Source organism: Rhipicephalus sanguineus, chromosome 2 (assembly GCF_013339695.2).
Source record: "Rhipicephalus sanguineus isolate Rsan-2018 chromosome 2, BIME_Rsan_1.4, whole genome shotgun sequence".
Classification (NCBI taxonomy): domain Eukaryota; kingdom Metazoa; phylum Arthropoda; class Arachnida; order Ixodida; family Ixodidae; genus Rhipicephalus; species Rhipicephalus sanguineus.
This window is the reverse complement of record NC_051177.1, coordinates 46,163,560-46,187,087: the sequence shown is the minus strand read 5'-3', so window position 1 is coordinate 46,187,087 and position 23,528 is coordinate 46,163,560. Positions and strand designations below refer to the sequence as shown.

The following is a 23,528-nucleotide window of genomic DNA, read 5'->3' as shown; positions in this document are numbered from 1 at the left end:
TGCCACGGACGTAAAGGGCTGAATTATAACGTTAAGTTTTACTGATTTCCATACCTGTCGTACGAAGCAGAAAGGCGAGAGTGCTGGATACGGGCCATTGCGAACGTGTTGGGTAAGCGAATTACTCGCGTTCTGCACAGCTGGTCGCATGAGAAAGTGTGATAATGTGGCTCTGCTGTTATTGTTCTGCATAGCCCTGACGGAGAACCGTGGTAACCGTGACTATAAAGCTTAACAAAGCCTCTGACCGCAGTGCGCGGTGCGTGTTGTGTAACATGAAGTGAGCAGCTAGAGGCAGACTGAAGACCCGTGATGTTTATCACGCGCACCGCGACCTCCCATAATCTGAATTGGTCGTCGCCACACAGCATCGCGCATGTACAGTATAAAGGCTCAAAGTTCCCATTTTAACTATTAAATGCTAACACGTGCATCATACAAGTAAATCGCAAAGTCTTGGTCGTGACCACCTTCAGGTTTCTTTTGCCTGTGGCCTCCGTAATTGCCGAAGCCTATCTCGGAGGCCATAGTTTTGCCTTTAGTTGTGCCCTGCGAAAGTGGACACGCACTTAACCCCATTTGCAGTATATAGAAATGGAAGAAAACCGTCAATAGAATATTTGAGGATGCATAACAAAAGAGTCCAGCGCACAGGAAGTGAGAGATGAAGGGAGAATGCAACTGAAAAGGCGAAAATTGCCGGGGCCATTCGTCCCTAAAAGTGCGAGCTTTGTACCACTTATCGTAAGATACATAGCTAAGAAAATTGATTGTGTATGTACTTCATCGCTTTGGCATTACGTATATACTCGATATTAAAGGGGCACTGACATAAAATTTCAAGCTCGAGATGTGTTCTTCATTCGATTGTTCGGTATGCATAAGTATTTTTGACCAAACTTGAATGGCGTCCGTCACCTGGAAGTTATTTTATTTAGAGGGCAAAGAGCGTACGAAATCTCAAAGGGGCTTTCATCATTTTGTGAAATCGACACTACTGTGACGTGTTCGGTGTGACGCATACCATCCTGAGTGACGATGCACTAGTAGCAATGACGTCTTCGATTTGAGTGTTTTTATCGTGGCGCCGACACCTGGAAACACTCTCACTCTTCATGCCTGATCTTTGTCGCGCCGCTTCGAATGATTTCATGAAATTACAAGACGCAAACCATCAAGAAAAGACAGGCGAAAGGAACGAGCATGATTTGACGTGTGTTTGTCAGTCAGCATGTCGGGGAATTGTGTTAGAATTGGGAAAAGGCGGAATGAGTGTGTCGTTTCATTACACGTGAGGTACGCGCCGACACGGCGACAAACTATCAAAGTGGAGTAGCGTATAGATAAATATCATCGCTAACAAGTAACACAGAGGCAGCGTTAATAGTGAATTTTAGTTCGTCCTTCGTTGTGCTTGCGTAATACCGGGTTACTGCAGCCTTAACCGTGAGAGGCCGGGTAGGTGGGGCCATCTCGCGGCGCAAGGGAGAACTTTGTAAGCGCAGAATTGCTATTGTAGAAACCTAACGTATCCTATTTCTCCGCTGGTGTGCACTCGCTATACCGATATTCCATAGACGCCTTTGCTTATACCGGAATGTCGTGCACGCTAAAATTCTCTAATATAGCTAATTGAGACATACCAGCGAGCATGGCCCAGGCGTGCGTCCCCGGGCACCTCCCTGTTGCTGTTTGGCCTAATTGTTCGAAAGAAAGTCTTTCCATGGCAAAAAGAAAAAAAGTTGCCCGGGAATATAGAAGGCTGGATGAATTTCTATCGCCCCCCTTGCCTACGTGCCTGCGCCTGTGTATTATTGTCTTGAGCAATCGTTGCTTTGGCCTGCACAGGCTTGTTGTGCAGGGTGGTTCCAATGGAGGCCTGGTGGTGGCAGCGTGTGCCAATCAGCGACCAGACTTGTTCAAGTGCATCATCTGCCAAGTAGGGTGAGTTTCTATTCTGGGGCACAGGTTCTGAAACTGGGCTCCATAGAGCACAGGGGTTCCACAGAGATTGCTTTGATAAAGCTGAAATTGCCAGGGGGCCTGGAAATGTATACCAGGTGCACGATGTATTTGAGAACTGGCACTTAGTCGAGGTGCTGCAAACATATCCCAGGTGACAATATCTCCGAAACTACTTTTGTTAATTTGGCTTTGAAAACGAGCACACGCTTTGATCAAGTGTTCCTAAAAGATGGTGGGGACAGTTCAGCAATGTCGGCCTTCAGTGAGTTATTTGGGTTTATGTAGCTGCTTGTCAGACTTCCTCTCATTAATGCCCATATATGGATGTTACATAGAAGTGATAGTAGAAGTCGAATGGTTTTAATAATTCTGGAGAACTAGGAGGCCACAGGTTCAGCACAATATGGTCTGGTGCATAGCCACTCCTGGGTAGTGAGGCTTGTATGTGCGGGAACAGAATCTTGTTTAAAGGGGTCATGAAGCACCCCTTGGGCTGATTGAAAAAACACATCCTGCGGAAAGCTGACACGGCTATGAACTGCTCTGCCAAATATTACAGTCGTGCGCGCCGCGTAATGGCCACAAGCGGAGCGCGAAGTTGCCGTTTCCCCAGGCACCCTCTTTTCAAACAGAGGCCGGTTCTCACTCTCGTCGGTGGGCGGGGCGTCTGTCCGCTGTACGTCGCAGAGACATAGCACGCTTATTGGCCGATAGCCGACGTAAATCGAGAGCGGCGTTCGGATCAGATGCGCTTCTTGCCGCGGGGTGCCGTCACTCGCCGGCGCCCTCCTCAGTACACGGTAGCCGCACTCGCGCAAGCGAATCACAGCGGGAGAGCGATCGCGTTTCATGACGCGCGCTGGCGTAACTTCTTTCCCCCATGCCATCCCTCCCTGTCTAGCTTCCAGTGCGCTCGTCGGCACGAGAAAAGAGAGAAAGCGCTGGGAGCGTGCGCCAAACCCCCGTAACTCCGCTGATTCTTGACGGATTCGAGAAATTTTTGCGGCAATCGATTCGGGAGGCAGTACACTCCGATACCGAGGCCATTAGATCATTACTTGGAAAAGTGGTTCATGACCCCTTTAAATACGTGAAGTTTTCCTTTGACACAACTTGTATCCAGGGCTTTACAACGGCATCAAGCACCTCCACGTACACATCTGCATTAAAACTGAATCCTTTTTCAACGTACTAGTATGATGGCATGACATACTCATTATGGTAACTAAGATTGTCACAGATGATGGAAATCACTTTTGGCGTAAAGCTAAAAGTACCTGTTAGTGGCACAAACGTGTACATTGATTAATACCTCAGTTATGGTTGCTGATTAGCAAAGCACCCAAGGGGATTGGAGCTCAGCCCTTTACTCGAGTTTGTGCTTAGGTTCATGCCTTATTCCCTCATTCTTCTTTCATGCAGAGTGCTGGACATGCTACGTTTCCACAAGTTTACCATTGGCTATGCATGGACGTCAGACTATGGCAGCTCAGACGAAGAAAAAATGTTCAATTACCTGTACAGGTCAGTAAAATTCTTTATAGCCGTTTGTCTGCTAGAAATGTCTACGGTGCCTACTGCAATCCTCACATAGGGACATTGATTACTGCTTCGTCTCAACATAGCTTGAACCTTCTGGTGCATTCATTCATTTGGTACTAGGTACCAAATTCAGTCGAAATCTGAGCACTGGTGGCTTGACACGTGGAGTAGTGTGAACACATTGAATCATTTTATAATATTTCTGTAATAATGAAGTCTGTGGTCAAACTGCTTGCTGCAAAGTCACTCTCGGTTGTTAAAAAATCGTTCTTGTGCCGTATGCTAACGCACCTGCATCACAAAAAACGTGCAGTTCTAGTTCGTGGGGCAGCTTCCCTCCATTGCTGTTGATGTAGTGTGGTACCCTAATGGACTGAAGCTTTGTCAACTGGTTCACCCAGTCCTGCCATTCTTCTCGTAAATCTTGAGGCAAACACTTGTCCCAGTTAATTCCGCAGGTCCAGATTTTATGAAACGGTATTCATACAGACACCGTGTATGGCGCAATGAATCCCATCGGGTCCGAACACTCTTGACTCTGCTTGCAGAACAAACCTTTTCATGTCTGATTTTGCTTTAATAAAAGCAAGAAGATTTGCCATTGAGAAACTGAATTCATCGCTCTGGGGACTCCAGGCAATTCCAAGTACTTTTACTGAAGCTTCATGAAGTACAACCATCTCTTGGCTGGTTGATCGGTGCTCGCCTTCCAACAAGTTCATAAGCTCTTTGGAGTTTGTCGTCCGCTTGCGAAGATTCATGCCTGTAGAGAGCATGAGCTGTTGCACCTTTTTACAAAACTTGGCAGCTTCATCGTTACATATCAGCTCCTGTCACTAAGTTGTCAACGTAGAACGATTCGCCCAAGGTCTTCGTGGTCGAGGTCATACTTGGTGGCGCTCTTCTTATGTGATGAAGAATGGTTGCCATCAGCAGAAATGGGCTGCATGTCGCTCCAAAAGATACTCCGGTCATCCTCCATTCCTGCACTTGCTTCTGTAGGAACTCAGCGACATCGCCTTCTTCTAACCACAGAAATCAAAAGGCATCTCTGTCCTCTTCTTTTATCGAAATCTGAAGAAAGGCCTTCTCGATATCTGCCATTATGGCAATGGGGTGCGTTCCAAAGCGTAGCAATATCTTTACGAGGTCCTGGTATAAGTTGTCGCCATTCTCTAAGCACTCGTTGAGCGACTTGCATCCTTGTGCCCTTGACGATGCGTCGAAAACGACTCGCACCTTTGTTGTCAGTGCTTGTTCCCGGATCACTTCTTTATGTGGCATGTAGTAAACCTTCGCCGGATTTCGAGGTGTATCCTTTACTACTTCTGCATGTCCGTCTAGTAGGTAGTCACAGATCGTGGCGTCGTAAGTTTGAAGAAAACCATCTTTGCTGGATAAGCACCTCAAAAGTTTCTGTAGTCTGGTAGTGGCGACTTTCTTGTTGTTACATAGTTCAAATCCAGTTTTCCAGGGCAATGACACTTCGTATTTGTCTCCCCGCATTTCTATTGTTTCCTTGAAGTGTTCCATAGTTGAGCTCATCTCAATTTCCTTGTTTCCGATATCAGATATGCTTATACTCTCTAGTTCCCTAAATGACTGGATTAACTCTTCACCAAGCTCTACTTGAGTCTTTAACACGCATACCATAACTCGAGAGTCAACTGCCTTTGACGACCAGTGTTCGGTGCTCCCTTGGTATGTCCATCCAAACTTCATGGCAATGAGTTTTTCCTCGCTTTCAGGTCTGTAAATTTCACCTGTTATTACCGTCCACATCTGGTCCGAGCCAATCGGCACACTTATCCCGCTTTCTTTCTCAGTGGATGAGTTGAGCAGCTCATCGGCGATATCGTGTCCAGTTTTCTTGAATTCTGCGATGAACACCGAAGTCATCGTGCTGTCTGAGATGTCTTGGCAAATGTGGGGTATCGCAATGGCTCTCAGTGCGACTTCCATGTCGGAATGTTGACTTCGAAGGTGAGGCTCTACACTGAGAGTCTTTTCGGTGTGCAGCTGCTGATGTTAGCGAAAGTGTTGATTGCTATAGTAGCAAAGCCAAGACACTTCAACTTCAAACGCCTTGAAAGTGCTTCGGTTACGAATGTGCGTTCACTTCCTCCATCGAACACGCCTCTGACATAGCGACCCAAATAATCAGTCACTGCCCATGCGCAGAAAGTTTGTAGGAGCACTCAGGTCAGAGGGTCACCCCTTGCGTTGTTCTTGGTTGTAGCTGCACATACGGTCGTACTGCTGCCTTTGACGTCTTCCCGCGCTCTTCGGCTCAGCTTCTCTGGGTCGCACATACTGGATGCATGATGACCTTCGCAGCCCGAGCATGCAATTCTACGCCTGCAATCCCTTGCTCGATGACCTTGCATCGAAAGCACCGCATGTCGGCGGAGAGAAGCTTCTTTGCGGTAGGTCTCTACGGCAGGACTCCGTCAAATGTTGCGTAGACTTGGAAAAGGTGCAGCCCGTATCCGAAGATGGCTTTGAAGCTTGGTTGTGAAGCACCGATGACGTTGGGGGTCGCGCTGTGAAAGTGACTGCTCTCGTCTCTAGGATAAGCCGCCTCGTCGCATCCTTTCTGTTCCCCATAGTCACGTTTTTCGAGGCTCTCCAGTTCAGTAGAGACAAAGTGAAGAAGATGCTCGAGTTCTGGGTCATGCTGAACGTTGTTGGAGCTTTCAGGTTGTGTCGCGCAGGATCGATGATATGCTACGACGATGTCATGTGGCAATGCCCTCAGCAGAACGTCGCATAGCATTGATGAGAAGGACGACTTGCTGACACCAAGTGCCCCTAGACCCCGCGTATTAATCAGCACATGGTCATATAACTTGCGGAGTTTGGCCACCTTGTTAGAAGAACGCACAGGAGTAAGCCTTCGAAGTCTTAAGAAATACTCCTGCTCCAAGCGCTTTTTGTTGCCGAAACGTCTTTTCAGAATGTCTAACGCGTCTTCGTAACATGTTTCGGTGGTAGGAAGCCCCGCTATAGCTGCCGCTGCATCTCCTTTCAAGAACAGCCTCAGGTAGTTAAATTTGTTGCTAGTTGTAAGATTGCCGTTCTGGTTGATGACCTGATCGTATTGCTCCCAGAACTCGTTCCTTTTGCACAAGTCACCAGCGAAAGAATTAATCGTCAGCTTCGGTAACTTGGCTCCTGGCCTTTCAGCAGGTCCACTCACCGCCGGCATGTCACGAACTTCGATAGGCGACGCAACTGCAGATGTTTCGCTATGCTGGCGGCGTTTGCTCTCGAGCTCGACTAAGATGCGGGTCGCGTTGTCCTCATATTCAATTACGGTAGCGTACTCCGCCTCGAATGCTTTGTCACCTATGTGGCTCTCCATCTCATCATTAATCTTCTTTAGCTCCTCGTTATTTCTCATCAGCCTCTCATAAATCGAGTCAATTTGTTGCTCTGTCGCGTCATCACACTCAAGTAAGGCACTTGCCTCTTGGATGAGCTTGGTGCTCTGGGCCCTTCGCGTGGTCTTCTTCATCTTGAGCCTGTCCATGGCGGTCAGCTGATCGGTAGGCCTCCGTGGTTCGTGGCTGTTGTTCCAGTCGGTAGCCACCAGCGATGTCCCTTGACGGTAGCTCCCGGCTGTCACCTCCTGGGTTTCGACACCAAATGTAAAATATGAGGCACAAATAACAGCCAACACAGACTTAGAAGCTCATACATACGTTTATTAGCGTCCGCATGAGCCCAGAACGTAAAGATGGCTCCTTTGTTCCTGGTTAGAACGAGCTCACGAGCACAGCCACATGCTGTTTTAAAGACTATAGTCTTTCTTGGGGAACTTAAACGCAGAAATTTTGGTCTGTCTTTCTGTCTGTCTGTCTGTCTTTCTGTTTGTCGGCACGTCCCTTGATTCAGCCACTCGGCCAAAGTTGAACCACTTTCCCAAGGGCCAGCCGTCTTGAACTGGTACGGCTGTTCATACTTGTGAACGTTGTCGATCAAAAAGTAAATATCATGCATATCTGAGGTGCAACATCACTAGGTAAGTATTAGGTGGCGTGTTCCTTTAATAGAAAATGCATACATACGTAATTTTAAGGACCCTAGTTTCTTAAGCTGCGCTGAAAATGCATAAGAATGGAAGCTTGAGCGAGTTGGTATGCATTCATCTTTGTTGAAACAGCGCTCACTAGACGACGACGAAGTAAAAGAAGGCACAGGACAGGCAGCGCCTGTCCTGCGCCTTCTTTTACTTCGTCGTCGTCTAGTGAGCGCTGTTTCAACAAAGCTGAAAATGCGACTGCGCTGAAATTAGCCTTCCTCCGTGCCCTTCGCACGAGCTCATTGTTGTGTTTCGGTTTCGGTTCTGTATTGCACTGTACGAATGCCATGGGTTGGTGTTGAAAAACTTTAGTTTTGAGAAGGCCAAGAAGGTGAAAAAAAAATATTTAAAAAATGAAAAAGCAGCGTTGTGGGCGGCCTTCAGGCTGCCGGTTGTGGGCGCCGCTCTGGCGTTCCTGTTTTACCCAGGCGACGTGTAAGTAAAAGAGTGTGTGGAGAGTACTCGTTGAGTGTGGACGTTTCTCTGCTTCAGCGCTTCGCACCAAACCGCGTTTTCGGGCTGGCTGGCGTCCCCGCCTGTCGCGTTGGTCACCGCCGGTCTTCGCCTGCTGCTGCGCCGGGACTACCAGCACGCAACACAGCACTCATGTTTCCCGACGTATTGCCAGATGGCGTCCATATCTCACACAGCGCCTCTTCTATCGTCTTTACACGACATTTGCAGCGAAGCACGCAGATACGCGGCCAATTTTTTCTTCTTCTTCTTGTGGGATGAGCACGGGAAATTCAACAGTATCGTGATGTGAAATCAAATCTAGGAGAGTCAACCTCTTATTAGTTACAGCATTGCGATGTCACGTCAGTGCCCCTCTAGTGCGCAGCATATTGGTCATGCATGGACGTTGCTTCTCTCAATGTAGCTGACTTATTGTTCATACTTCACAATGTTCAGACGAAAGATGAAAGGAGTAGACGGGACAGGCACCTGTCTTGTCTACTTCTTTCGTGTGTCGTCCAAACATTGTGATGTGCACACATTGACAAGTATGAATCTCTACCAACTCTCTCAAGCTTCTATTCTAATGATGTTATGTTGTTCTGGCGGGATTTCGCAGAAAAGTAGATGCTCTTGCTTGGTTGTTTGGAGTCTCAATGCTGTCACACGATTTTCTCACGTTTAATTATTTGTGTGTAGCACCTCTGCTTTCCTACATATTATGCTTTGGGACTGGGAAAATGCCATGAAGTCTTCAAATGCTTGTCTCTGCAATGCGGTAGCATATCGGCATCTAGGAAATAATTCTTCAACTTTTCTCGTCCTGGCTTCAGGTATTCACCTTTGCATAACATCCCAGCTGCGATGGGCGATGAGGTGCAGTACCCGTGCATACTGCTGCTGACTGCCGACCACGACGACCGTGTCGTTCCGTGCCACTCGCTCAAGTTCATTGCTCAGCTACAACACATTCATGGGAACTCCAACAAGCAGGTACGGGCATAGCGTGGCATGTCAGACAGTCTGCCGCATTTACTTTACTCTAACGCACCATTTTTCTTCTTTAAAAAACAAGTATGCTGTAATAATGCCCCTTATGAAAGTCGTTTTGTTGTTTCTGTAGACCTTCATAGACTTTCTGTATTGAAGCAGTTGAATTCTAATTGTGAATTTTACAAGTAATGCTTGTTAGAATTCAGTGCGAAAGGCACATTAACAATAAGATCAACCAAGCTGAACTGAATACAGTAGAACCCTGCTGATACGTTTTTCACGAGACCGGGAAAAAAAAAACATTACAAGCTGGGAAACGTAAGTGCTGAGAAACAGGAAAAAAATGAAAAATTAGAGTAGTGGCGAGAAGCACACAATTTTGAAGAAATTGTGCAGCGTTGCCTTGCTCATTTTGTCACGCCCGATCAGTACAAGGCGTCTATCAAGCACCTGCAGTGCCGTGTGGCTTTTGGCAGTGTCACTGCACGCAAATCTCCGCAACAAATCCAGGAAAATCATTTCCTACAATAACAATAGCGATGAGTCCACCCTGGCACCCAATCCACGCAAACTGACTCTGGGCAACAAAAACTAATCTCCAAGTCCGTACTTTTGTTGAATGCATCAAAGCCAATTTTTAGCACCCAAACACGTCGTAGACACCATATGAAAAATACATATCTCGGAGGCCGTGTTTCTGGTGGCAGTAGATAAAAAGGCATCATAGATACCTCACCGCTTCTAGCGGCCAATTCGATCGTTAAGCCACCAAGCGGACCAAACCAAGCCACGTTCGAAAAGTCAACATGGTCGCCCGGGCTGTCTTGGAGGGCCGGCTCGCAATGTACAATGCGGGAATGGTCCCACAGTTGCGTCGTAATGGTGGGGTTTCCAATGCATTGGATCCTGTGGTAGCTATGCTGGGGCCGGCTGAAAGCAATGTAAGAGCCAGGAAAACACAGCACCTGGGAACCTAACAGCAGGGTTCTACTGTAGTACAGTCGATCCCGGATATATCGAACTCGAAGGGGATCGCGAAATAGTTCGATATATCGATAATTCGAAATATAAAATGTGCATATTTAAGGCTCATATTAATGCATTGCAGGTCTCGAAACAGTTTCCGGAATTCGTAACAAGCACTAACATGATGATTTGCTCACAACTAGTATGCTAAATAAGGTGGCAACTTCTTTTGCAAGTTACCGCACTTTATTTCGCATGAAAATAGTCCCTAAACTTGTCTTGCTCCTTGCGCGCCGTCAAGTTCATCAAGTCATCCTAAATATAGTTGAAGCTTTCCAAATAAGCAAATTCAGGACCATCGGCCACAACAGCGGTGACTGACGCTGAACGCCGATGCAAGCTCTGGAGCGCGATAAGCGATTGTTTGACAGCGGCGTTGACATCTTCATAACCGTACGGGTCCGCTTCCGCAGCACCGGCAACGATGCAGTCAGAAACATCGACGTTGTCATCTGCACTGATGAAGTCATTTGCTCTACTCCCGTCCAAGAGAGCGCCCGGAAATGCTATGTCGCAAAATTCACTGAGGCACCGTACGCCGTTGTCAGAAGTCATGACGCACCTAAAGTTGTCACCTGGCACCAAAGCCCGCAAGGAAACAGTTCATGACGGTGCTTTGCTTGACATCGTTCCAAGCACCAGTCAACATTTTATCACTGCGAGTGGGTCAATGTTTAGTTCGACTCCCGAATGAGGATTTGTCAAGAACAAAGCGAGAAGTACACGAATCCTCAAGCCGCAAGAGACAACGCAGCGGCGCAGCCCACAAACAACAAAGGAAGAAATCCCGACCGCTGGCATCTTGGCGATGGCGATGGCACTTGTAGCGCTTGTAGCTTTGTAGCAAGCAGCCGCTGCTTTGGTGCAAAAACAAGAAAAAGCGTAGCCTCCAAGATGTGTTTTATAAACGAAAACGCCAAAAATACGTCACGACGTTGCCGATCACGAAGGCCATGCTTTTCGGGCCCACATGCCATCGTGCGCAAACAGAGAAGGGACTGCGAACATTGCGACGAGGCTGCCAAGTATCTCCGCATTCATCTCATTTTGGTGCCTTTGGCAATCGGCCCCTTTGAAAAACACTATGCACGCGCGTTACAACCTACAGATCGCGCATCAACAAGCCGGTGCACTCACAAGCACTGCGCAACCAACCAGATCAACGTAATGCAACGACACCGCCTTGTCACCTGCGCGCGAAGAGTGATCGGAACTTGGCAGAACGCGGCCGAAAATGACCAACACTTGTTAGGAAAAATGCACTCCCTGGAGTTTGGCGCGACGCAGCGTTCGATATATCGGATGTTTCGCTGTGCGGGAGTTCGATATACCTGTTCACCAGCCCTATACTTTTGCATGAGAAATTCAAGGGGATTTCTCAACTGTTCGATATAGCCAATAATTCGATATATCCGAGTTTGATATATCCGGAATTGACTGTACATTGTTATCACTGGTAAAAGAAGCGGAAACAAATTGAACGAAAGGCACAGCAGAAACATTGCAACGTGGGGATGGGGGAACATACCCATAGTGCAGCTGCAGATGTCGGTGGAGATATTCCCTACTGCAAATGTTAGTGGAATACAGCCAGTGTCTCATAGAGCATAGAACAATGTCACATGTATAGAACATAGAGGGTAGAGCTTTCACGGATTGTGGAATCGGTAGTGTAAAGTCGTAGCACCTCTTGAAATACCCACAAGGTTTCGGTACACTTGGTGACGCTTAGGTGGCAGCTGTTTGAATAAACATGCCCTGTATCAAACAGTATCGCCAGTGTCATCTTTGCAGTAAGAGTGGCTAGAGGGATTTCCAAGCTTCCTTGGAAACAACGGTGTTTCCGTCATGTTGTCCCAGAAACTTCATGACATCATTTGCAGTTTTCGGTGCAGGAAAAGGCCCGTCTTAGTCTCCTGCTTTATTCTAATGCATTTTGGTGGGAATATGTACCATGGTCATCAAGATTTTATTTCTGTATATTTTATTGTCTCTGTGCGACAGCAATATCATTGTACTTGGATTGAATAAAGACAATGTTGCTGTTATAACAGCAGGTAGCTTACATTAGCCAATACTTATGATTTCATCAACATTAACCTGTGCTGATACGCAGCTTGCGAGTGAATACGTTTAAGGGGCCCTGCAACACTTTTCCAAGTAGCCATGGAATGGCTTCACTAAAGGAGCTTATTGCCTCACGAATTGACCACCGCAAGAATTTTAAGAATCCGTCCAGTACGAGCAGAGTTCCAAAGATTTGTCGTGAGCTGTAATTGCTTCCTCTCTTCCCTCGTCCCGACGAAAGCGCCGGAAGCTAAGCAGGGAGGGATGGCATGGGGGAAGAAGGTACGTCATGCGTGCCTCGTGACCTTGAGCAGCTTTTTTTTCCTTCAAACGTGCAGCTTTTTTTTTCCGAATGCATGGTGTCCTTTCAAATGCAATTACGCGTGCAGGCAAGTGGCGACCTCCCGCGGCGGCCGCAGTACCTACCGAGCGCGCCATGTTCAAATCAGTCAATGGCATAGAACTTAAGTCAATGACACAGTGGTTTTGAGTAAATAGCATCATTTGTCAAGAGAAAAAGCAATTTTTAGCTGACTGAGAATTTATTGCAAATCCCAGGCCGTGTGCTGCGCTGTAATGTTTGGCTCGCGTGTTCTCGGGAGCCTCGACTATCAATCGGCAGCGTTTTCTGACCTTGCTGAAAAAGTGTTGCGGGGCCCCTTTAAGCCAGGACACCCCTTTCACTGTTCACAAACTGCGGGGTTGTGTGCTACCATATGCTCTCGCACATAAAATTGTAATAAATCTCCCATGTGCATCTGTTTTGCCCTTCTCTGTGCAGACAAACCCTCTTTTGATCCACATTGACACCAAAGCTGGCCATGGGCATGGAAAGCCCATATCCAAAGTGGTAAGCATTAAAATACTTGTAGCTGCAGAAACTTGGAAAGCGGTATGGCTAACTTCGTAGTGCCATCTTTCATTATCGTGGCATATGACACTAAGTGCTATTTCCAAAGAGGTTTCTTAACATGCCGTCTGTGTGCGTTGTAGCTGTTTCCCAAGGCCAAGCACAGAGTTATGACGCCGTTAGAGATATGGCACAATTTTTGAAAATCTGCAGTTTTTTCATTGCACATTCTCACCTTTGACTGTATGTATGCTGTGGTGATAGTGGAAATAATTAAGACCACATCTTGGCTCAGTCGAAACTTGAAAGAAACAAAATTTTGAACAATTCGTGGTTATCACTTAGCGCTAAAATGTGCAGTTTCGGTTGTCTCAGCTTGGTGACTTTGTCCAGAAACAATCTATTAATACGACAGTGCACAGCGAAACATTTGGTTGCACTGTACAACTGAACCCACCACAGCTTGCATCGCAATGACCTCATAATTTTGGCATCTGAAAAACAAACTAGCATTTTTTTTTTTTTTTCCCATGAAGACACATAAGTGTACTAATTGGCTCAGGCTAGCTTCTTCAACTGCATTACTGTGCACTTGCATAACTGTGCATTCCTTCTTTTTCTTTCTTTCTTTCCCAGATTGATGAACTGACAGATACATACAGCTTTGTGGTGAATTGCCTGAACTTGGAATTCAAGGACTAGGTGCCATGGACTTGCTGGTCTTCTTGCCAAATGCATTTTTTATTTTTTATTTTTTACTGGTGTGAAATCACCATCAGCCTCCTTGCTGTGAGAAATTATAGAGCTGCTCAAGGTTTTGCCAACCTGTTGTGCTTCCTTGACTATGCTGATTGATGCTTTAGTTTTTCAGCGTTATTTTTGCACCCAGCTGGACACAGAGCAGTATTCAAAGTCCGATCGCCTTTAATCGTATCATCTTGGGTGTGCACTGATTGCCTAGAGCCCTGATACCGAGTGTGCATAAAAATGTTGACCAGTAGGTTTCGATGTCATCCACGTTATTACGAGCGTGGTAATAATTCAGACCTTTTTGCAACTTTTCTTTGAAATAGTTTATTGACAAAAAGACCCTTCTTGAGAAGTTTAACACAATTGTGGACTTGGAGTCATGCGGTACACGTACGAAAACACAAGTGTCATAAACAGCAATAAATACGTGCTAAAGAAGAAATTACATAAAAGACGCATACTCGATTACCGGATATTTGTTTCTCATAAAATTGCAGCGTTACGATTTGTTCCATTTGTTAAACAACCACAATATTAGGTGTTCTATAAAATTTGCTCGTAAAAAGCTAAATGGATAAATAGGTAATGTAAATACTTTAACAATATTGCAACAGTGGGCAAAATAGCACCAAACTAAATTTTCACTGCGTTTTCAAGCTGTGCACACTGTGCACGCCTTAAGGAGAGCATTTTTAACATTGCACGATACTGTATAACTTTACATTATATAGAGAAATTCACATAATCCACATAGGAGGCTAACTAGCACAGGTGTTTTGCTGGTACACCAGAACGTACATGCAGTAGTGATAACATTTTTGCATCGTCAAATAGGTGATGAAGAATGCAGTAAGAATTATTGCAAAGAAAGCAGTGCATGCTTTCATTAAAGATTGTTGAATGATGTCACCAATAGCATCTGCACCTTTGAATTATGCCTGTGCGAGTGCGTCTCCTTTTTGCTGCAACTTTCCTGTTGCCACTAATCAACATGTGGTCATAAAGTAAGAAAGTGCTCAAATATCGGGAAGAGGTATTTTTTCACGCGAGTACAAAACTGAGCAATGGTTGCAGCTATAGCTGCCACACGATTTGTTGTTGATCTTTGTTTTTTCGACATAAGTTTTTGGTTGGCACATACAGTGGTGCGTGAGGCACTAGTGAATCGTGAAATAGACTTTGGCATTGAACGCCCAGTCTGAAGTGCACATGCAGTGTGAGAAATGGGCACCCCAGATGTGGATGCTGCATGCTGATGTTGTGTCCCGTGTTCCCACTCAATTAAGACAGATAGTTTCAAGGAAGACGCAATTAGAGCTCGTCGTGCTTGGGTCCACTGAACTCCTCCCTGGAGATGACGCCATCGCGATCCTTGTCCTCATGTTGGAAGATCTCTTCGACCATTTTGTCCGTGTCTGGCAGGTCCTTGAGTCCGGCAGCCTGTGCGGCTGGGAGCTGCTCCTTCAGGTATTTACTGATCTGCAAGGAAATACAACACACGTCCAGCTTATGAGGGATGGCTGGCGGAGGTGGTATCGGATGTGCAAGTGCCCCTTCCGCACGTTGTCTTTGACCGGGCTACTAGCGTTGCAGTGCGGCCATGTTTGAATTTACACTTTCTCAACGCATTTTTCTCCCTTCCCGCAAAGGCGTAGTTTCAGTGATCGCTCTTCCTTTCTCTACTGCCTAGCCTCCTCCCCTTTCCCTCAAAGCTGAAGAGATAGTGAGCTTGTGTCCAGAGCGGATGAAACATGGCATCATGACGTGTTTGTGGCTCCTATGGCCATTGCCATATGCAAAGGTACCCTTTGATATTAGGCAGCTTTAGAATAGGGTTTGCAGAGAAAGTGTTTGTTGGGCAGAATACGCTATTTTTGTCACTTAAAGTGGGTACCCAAGAGCATAGCGTATGATGCGTGCACAGTGGTAGCAAACGCAAGGGATAGCGTATGCAAACCGTGGGTACCCTATTTTAAAATCTATTAGAGGCCTTGCAACGCTTTTCTAAGTAATTATCGAATGACGTCATTAAAGGAGCTTATTGCCTCGAGAATCGACTGCCGCAAAAGGTTTTAGAATCCGTCAAGTACGAGCGGAGTTGCAGGCATTTGTCGCATGCTTTAAGCACTTTCTCACTCCTTTCGTACCAGCGAGCGCGTTGAAAGCTACGCAGGGGGGGATTGACAAGGGACATGAAGTTAAGTCCATTCGTAAGCGTGTCAAGACCTTGAGTGCTTTCTTTCCTTTTTTCTTTCTCCAAACCCGGTGCTTACTTTCAGTGTGAACGCGATCGGGCACGCGGCGGCCGCGGTAACTATGGAGCTCACGATGCTCAAATCAGCCAATGGCAGTGGACTTCGTGTTTATGACGCGGCCATTTTGGATTATGGCATCATTTGTCGAGAGAAAAGCGAGCGGTTTCTAGCTGATTGAGAATTAATTGTAAATTCCAGGCCGCGGGCGCGCGCTATAATGCTTGGCTCACATGCTCTCAGGAGCCTCGACTACCGATCGGCAGCGTTTTCTGTCCATGCTCAGAAGTGTTGCAGGGCCCCTTTAATGGGTGTTGCTATTGGGATAACCGTATTAGCAGGGGTGTGACCACGTGGTCAAGGTGTCCGGAACGCTGGTGTAGCGGACGCTGACATGTCCCGAGTCTCGCGAAGCTGATACAGTATCCCTCAAGGTGTTTGACCGATAATACCTCTCTAGCTCGCGCTGCCCGCCAATCGGTATCTCTCTTAACTACTCCGCGCCTGCTCGACTACTTGTTTTCTATTTTCCCAGCACTTAAAAATCTCAGTCGGCACGGTTTCTTGGGGCTCGTAAAACGACGAATGGTACGTCTTAAATACTGGATAGCGCGGATTCGACACAGGACATAGAACGAACAATGATGCACCGGACAATAAGCGCTTGTCCTGCAAATCTTTTTTCTCTGCCCTGTGTCGAATCCACGCTACCCAGTATTTACGATTATGGGCCAACTAACCCAGCAACGAATTTTGTTAGGTCACTCGCCTCTTCGCGCGTCAGCTGTTCGTCCTGGTCGCTGTCGATCTGCTTGAAGACGTTGACGGGCGGCGGGCCGTCCTCGATCTTGGTGAGTTCGGTCTCAAAGACTAGCGTGGCGCCGGGCGGGATGCGGTCGCCGGCGCCGGCGTCTCCGTATCCCAGTGACGGGGGTACGGTCAGCTTTCGCTTGTCGCCCACGCACATGTCGAGCAGGCCCTGGTCCCAACCCTTGATCACCTGGCCCAGGCCGATCTGGAAGCGGAACGGCTCGCCCCGCTGTCGGCTGCACACGGAACGTTCCAGATTAGACGCTTGTGTGAACAGCGGGGCATGCCGACGCGGACAAATAGAGCAGACAGCTGCTCTGATATATGATCTTCGCAAAGTAAACTGAGAAAACTTTCGGCCTTGTGTGCGTGTTCTCGCGCTTGAGCAAATGAAGCTCGACGTCCGTCGAAATTTTGCCAGCGCCAAATGCGACGGCAGCATTGCCACGTCTTATTCAGTCATGGGCACGTTACCAGTAAAAAGTAACAGTGTTACAGTTACAGTTACCTAAGCCAAAAAAGTAACTCTGTTACAGTTACAGAGTTTCCGAAAGTAACTTGTTACAGTTACTGTGCAAAAGTAACGTCGTTACTTTTCCGTTACTGTATAAAATAATAGATCACAAATCAAATTATAGAATTTATTTATTAAGGGTTGCACGTCGTAAAACTCTAGACGAAGGAAACATAAAAGGGGGCCCAACACCAGCAATCACTTTGAACGCCTCTTACTTGAAGTGGAAAACGTGGTTGATGTACTGGAACGACGGCAGTATATCCCAAGACGTTTATTAACTATACCCAGAAGCGCATGCGAAGAGCAGCGGGGAGTGCATCACGAGTGGTTACGACGTCCATTGTGTCTGCTCCATATGTTTAAGGTGTGTCAGACTCTGTTCGGAGAGCTTCCGGTCCGCTGGGCATACAAACCGTTTTTAAGTCCCGTTATTATACCTTGGAACATGACAACGTGTGTTCACGAAATCCTAAGACTGCACACCTCCTGATGATCATGGCGGTATCTAAAAGTGCGATGCGGGGATCGGCGAAACGGGCAGGAAATGATCAACGAGGCCTAAAGAACTCATGCGGAATGTCGCTAAAGCAACCCATGCAACGCGTTCTAAGACCGAGCTTGTTGAGCACTGCTGGATGACAGGTCATAGCTTTGACCTAAACAATGCGACGACGCCGGTTTGTGAACGAAAGTTGGGGGAAAGCAACTCCTGGAATCGTGGTTCATCCACCGCGGCTTGCAAAAACAGCCGCGGCCCCCCACTGGACATTTACAAGGACATGTGTGACTAGTGGACTGGTTGACCTCGGCTCATTTTTTTTTTCTTTTTTAGGATGCCACCTGCATTGGGGGTGAAACGTCTGTCATTTTGTTAATAATTGTTGCATTAAGTCGGAGTAAACATTTTACAACCAGTTACAAAGAAGTCTTAAACTATCGCTTCGCTAGTTCACGGAATTTCTGGCCTTAGCCGTTTCGCGTTCTGCTGTTTTCTAGCCACCCTTCAAACACGATTAGCTCGGAGCCTCAGACGAGGGAGACTATAAACATGGCATCCTAATGCTCCTCCACCTGTACACCAAGAACATAGCTAGATGCTCAAGTGACGAAAAGGATATATATGCTGAAAAAAAAAAAAACGGACGCGAACTTAGCAGGCTGTTCAGTTGAACCACGATTGATTTACATGTTGCGTTAATGACAGACCTCCAACCTCGGTCTTCTGCAGGGAAGATAATACGCTTAGTCACCTCCTCTCCTAAACTGCGAGGGGAGCCCTATTCTGGAAAGTTGAGGGGTGGAGAGGATATATGGTAAAGAAGGAGGTTCGAAAAAGTGTTGCTGTTGGATAATTTTTCATAAAGACAGAAGTAACTGTAACGGTATTTTCCGTTACAGTTACTGCGAAAAAAGTAACAGTGTTACAGTTACAAGTTCCTCTAACTTAAAAGTAACTAGTTACAGTTACAAGTTACTGAAAAAAGTAACTAGTTACCGGTAACGCGTTACTAGTAACTAGTTACTGCCCAAGACTGGTCTTATTCCAGACATCACGCGCAGCAAAAGAACAACGATGTAGTTATATAAAAGTAGCAAAAGAAAGCACGTACACGATGTTCGTTTATGCGGTAGTCGCTCATCGAACACCAGGTTTCCGGTGCGGTGAAAACGTGTAGCATGTAGCAGTACGTTTACAACGCCCGCCATGGAGACATCTGCTCGCTAACAGCAATATATGGAATGACATCTTGGAATGACACATCAGCCTGGATAAATGTATGAGGCATACTTGGGCGCCCCCCTTAGATGATTAGAAGGGGACGGAATTTGCTAAAGCTTTTAGACATTGCATGCAAAATCGAGTACCACGCCAGCATCTCCACGTGGCTTCCACGCGCTTACCGCAGTACTACAACGTCTCCAACATGGCGGTGCTTATCCGGATCTTCCAGAAAGTCGCCGCGTGTGTTCTTTCAGTGCGCTTTCTGCGGTTTAGGCACAAAAACTGTCGTCGAAAGAAAGTTCATTCTTTAAGACACTTGTGCTTGGACGGCTCGCAGCAGATTTGCATTGCACAACACAGTGGCTGTTAGACAAAGCCCGAGCCCACCCCTTGCTCTAAAATCCGTGTGCATATGATCTACTAGAAGTATTTGTGACGCCCTTCACTGGAGAAATTGGCCAATCTTTGTCCGTCCCTTATTATTATTATTATTTTGATAACTTGAAGAACGACTCAGTTTCAAAGTGTTCCCGAACTATTTTAGCCGATTCAATGTCCGCATAGTTATTGGCGATCATTTCTGCTGTCACTCTATGCGTAAAACAATTTAATCAGGGGTAGCAATTACACGGGGCTGCTGACATCACGTTTCGCACGGAAGATTTGAACGATGCTGCGTTCATCCAGCAGGCTGAGCCGAGAGTCTCAAGAAAAAAAAAAATAAAGCTGAAAGAGGTTACTTTCGCGAATCGCGACTTGTGATCCGTTGTAGAGCTGTCCGTCAACACCTTGGGCCCCGCCAGATGCGATTTCGCAGCTGTATAGAAAACGCGTGGGCACCACCTGTGCAGCAGTACCTGTGCCTTTGACGGAGCGGACCCCCGTTTTCGGGTTGCTCTTTACAGAGTGAATCATATATATACTTCTCTCTTGACCTTGTAGCCACGTTATTTATACATATATGTATATCATTACGGCAATTAATGTACGTCTTATATGGATCAGTGAAATTTCGAATTTGGTAGTGCTAGAAAAATTCCTCATAAAACAAATTTTCTTTCCAGCATATATGAACGTAATTAAAATTTAGATTAAGGACTGCAGTTCAAACTTCGAATTTCGGACTTTACCGGCGCACCCGTACAGATGTTACTTTCTGATGCACTTTTTCAAACTGCGAAGAAAAAAGAAATTTTTTTCGGCGAGAGGCAGGTCCCTTTTACAATGGCAACTTTCGTTTCGCGAAAGAAACATCTATAACTTTCTGAGCGTTGCGTAGGAGCTATAGTCGCTGAACGAAACGCGCAGTATCGGCAACTATATATTGTAGTTACGTGGCACAAACGTGGTGGTGGCCATCGAAGGTGGTGCAATGTAAAAAAAAAAAAGAAGAAAGAAATCGCCAGCACACGCGGGAATTTTGTGAATTTAACGGAAACCACGACAATATATAAACGTTACTTTACATTGGTTAAAATAGATAACTAGACCGACCGGTCAAGCCTTTTGCAGTATCTCCGACTCCTGCATTGCGATGCTCCAAGGCGTAGTCGCAACGCGAAGACCATTCATTTTTCCTAAAGAGAACTAAACAAGCGCGCTGATCGCGCCTTCGAGTATCGCAAAAGTCGCATTCGTAATTGGCGGCATCTGCGCACATGGGCGGGTACGCACCTGGAGTCAAACTCCTTGCCGTCTACCAGGGTGCCGGTGTAGTGCATCGACAGAATGTCTCCCTTTTTGCTCTTGCGGCTGCAGCTGTCGGAACTCTTGACGATTTCCACTTTGAGCTCTCCGTCTCCGTCACTCAGGGCAGGCTGCGCGCAAACGGCGACAGCGATTAGTATCGCGAGGCACCTCATCGCGCTCCTCTTTGAAAAGTGTGACGATGCCGAGATCGATCACGCAGCTGCAGACGCAAAACTTTTTTTGAAGCCGGCCACGCTGCAGTGGACGGCGGACGACGAAAAAGCCACGTCTGCTACGATGCCACGGTGGCCAGACCTCCGCGGACTTTCCGCGCTAGATGTGGAGAAAAAGCTGTGCACGCGTTGCACCCTGGAGGAAGGAAGAAACGTATTTTCGAAATTCTAAAATCCTTGATGTGCTCTTGGGGGTGCATGTTATGCAACTAGGTGCGGTGCGGACTCGTTGCGTTCTAGTGCTACAAATACACTAGAACATGGGGCAAAAACTTGGAGGGGAACAAAGAACCGAAAAGAAAGCGAACATACAACGAGCGATGTACAGGGGGTAGACCAAGCGTGGGTGGTTAAACGGGGTAGAGGAAATGGCTTACCCTTTTCTGCGTGCAACGCAAGGGTGCATGACAAAGAAATGAACAACAATACCTTGATTTGGATGAGTTGGTCTAGTACCCTCTAAAGAAATGAAGGTCCTCCTTCCCAGCCGTTTCATTTTAGTACAGTCGAACCTCGTTGTAACAAAGTATCATCAGCCATAAATTAGTTCGTTATATCCTATATTTGTTGTAACGATACATATAAAAATCGGATCTGTCAAATCAGCAATCTGGCTCGCTCAAATATCCTAGATACAAAAACGATCCTTACCTGTGTAAGTAGACCAGAACATGCATGAGCCAGAACGTGAGGAGGTGAAATTACTAGAGAGCAAAGTTCGACTGACAAACCAGGTCTGCATGCATTGACTTTTATTTGAAGAACTATAACGCAACCAGCCAAATGGGCTTGCGAAGTGTCCACTACGCCATGAGTCTTCCCATTTCGAATTGCCGGAGTACCCACTACGCGTCCGTATACATATATAAGGCAGCACGCGCACCTGCGCAGCTGCACACTTTGTTGATGCTGTTGCTGATAGTGATGGTTAATTATGCCTGAGCTCTTTGAAATGGGTGGAACTTTAAACCACCCACTCGTTGCGCGATTCACATGTTTTGACGCTTGGTGCTATATTGTACGCTTCTACCACGCAATATTACATGGGTTAATAGGAGACTCGCCACAGTAGATGAAATTCGTAAAGGGTTATTTTCCGAAATGCCTTCAAGCACTGGCGTGGCTTAGAAGTAGAAACCTGCTTGCCACACAGAAGGCCCGGGTTCGATGCTCACTCGAACCGATGATTATTATTTATTTAGCTGCATCCATCTCGAATTTTCGCTCACGGACAACGCTGGCTTTTCGCTCACAGCCAACAACGCCGACGCCGGAATTTCTCCGAAACGAGCTCTCTACCGCTATCACGTTAATATGGAATGCTCAACGGGACGCGAATAGACATATTATTGTTATTGGTCGTAAGCATCCGTTCCATCGGCATATAATCAATCAATCAATCTCAATCAGACCCTCCCCCCCTTAAAAAAATTAAAGGCGAAGCGCGGCTGCTGCGCGAAGCATGCGGATCCAGCCTCACGCCGGTTTCGGGTGACGTGGCAGGCCGCACCTCGTGCGTTTCCATCAAACGGCCGTGTTCTAAATCCTGCGCGAAGTCGTTCTTGTGTAGGTCTTGGTGTAGTTCTATAATCCTGCGCTTAATGCAGCTCCACTACTCCGTGAAACATGAGGAAGTGCGTAGCACGGAAAGCCCAGGGAACCAAGTGGTTGCTACCGCCTAATCGCGCGCTTGCCGAGGTGGTGGCGCCCTCTCATGTTTATTCTTTAACTTACTGGTATTGTATATATAATGATTCAAGCCATAGTGTATGCGACACCTGCTCCAAATTTGAACAATATGTGTGTCATTGATAAGCGAGAGCTATGTATAAGCCAACTACACGAAGTAAGGTTATAACAGCCAATTTGATCAGCAAACATCGGGTCACGCTTGCAGGAGGAGACGCGCGCTTCCATACGTGACCCTTCCCTCCCTTCCTTTCGAGATCGGCGCTACTTAGCTCTCATTGGACGGTCCGGTATAGCTAAAATTGGCCGCTAGAAATTGCAGAGCTTCTTGGCATTGCTACGAAAAATGGACACCGTATAGCATTCCAGTGGATACCTGCTCACTGTGGCGTAATGGGGAATGAAGAGGCTGACGCTGAAGCTAAAACAGCCTTAAATAAAGCCCCGGAAGTGAGCATTGCGTTTTCGCGACGAGACACTAACTTAGCCTTACTTCGGCGCGTAATGCGCAACTCCACCTTGGAGCATTGGAACAAACCAGAACGCCACCACAAGCGGCTGCATAAATGGGACCCAGAAATTAAGTTCCGTACGCCTCACTAGCTAAAGCGAAACATCACATGCATGATTTACCGCATTCGTCTTGGTGTGGCATTCAGAAGGCGTTATGCCCACTTGATCGGCTGCAGTGAAACAGGTCCCTATTGTGGTCATTGTCAGTTACCTGAAACACTTGAATATATATTTTGCGCCTGTCCAGCGTACGCACGATAACGTCAGAAATTGATATTTTTAATTGGACAATATCGTAGTAGACCATTAACCCATGAGGTTGTGTTAGGTCCTTGGCCTAACGTCAGCAGCACAAATGTGGTTGCAGTC

The 23,528-nt window shown here is 46.7% G+C and overlaps 2 protein-coding genes across 2 annotated transcripts in view; one reads left to right on the top strand and one right to left on the bottom strand.

The window, feature by feature from the left end:
- Nucleotides 1-13,807, top strand: part of LOC119382863 (prolyl endopeptidase) — a 65,214-nt gene extending 51,407 nt beyond the window's left edge. The window contains exons 15-19 of the mRNA XM_037650750.2: nucleotides 1,849-1,944; nucleotides 3,388-3,489; nucleotides 8,881-9,040; nucleotides 12,915-12,983; nucleotides 13,620-13,807. Of these exons, the coding sequence (XP_037506678.1) occupies nucleotides 1,849-1,944; nucleotides 3,388-3,489; nucleotides 8,881-9,040; nucleotides 12,915-12,983; nucleotides 13,620-13,685 (493 nt within the window). The 3' untranslated portion in view covers nucleotides 13,686-13,807. The remainder of the gene's footprint in view (nucleotides 1-1,848; nucleotides 1,945-3,387; nucleotides 3,490-8,880; nucleotides 9,041-12,914; nucleotides 12,984-13,619) is intronic.
- Nucleotides 13,808-14,063: 256 nt separating this feature from the next.
- Nucleotides 14,064-21,004, bottom strand: LOC119382864 (FK506-binding protein 2). The gene is made up of 3 exons (XM_037650751.2): nucleotides 20,710-21,004; nucleotides 16,755-17,031; nucleotides 14,064-15,212 (listed from the first exon to the last, which is right to left on the bottom strand). Exons 1-3 carry the CDS (start codon nucleotides 20,895-20,897, stop codon nucleotides 15,045-15,047), a joined length of 633 nt encoding a protein of 210 aa, XP_037506679.1. The 5' UTR covers nucleotides 20,898-21,004; the 3' UTR covers nucleotides 14,064-15,044.
- Nucleotides 21,005-23,528: the final 2,524 nt, after the last annotated feature.

Bases quoted from the DNA above. Each gene is read 5' to 3' on its own strand.
- LOC119382864 (XM_037650751.2), bottom strand. From the start codon at position 20,897: ATGAGGTGCCTCGCGATACTAATCGCTGTCGCCGTTTGCGCGCAGCCT. The intron at 17,032-20,709 runs GTGCGTACCCGC...TTCCGTGTGCAG, and splicing joins GGCAAGGAGTTTGACTCCAG to CCGACAGCGGGGCGAGCCGT. The intron at 15,213-16,754 runs GCGAGTGACCTA...ATTTCCTTGCAG, and splicing joins AACAGCTGACGCGCGAAGAG to ATCAGTAAATACCTGAAGGA.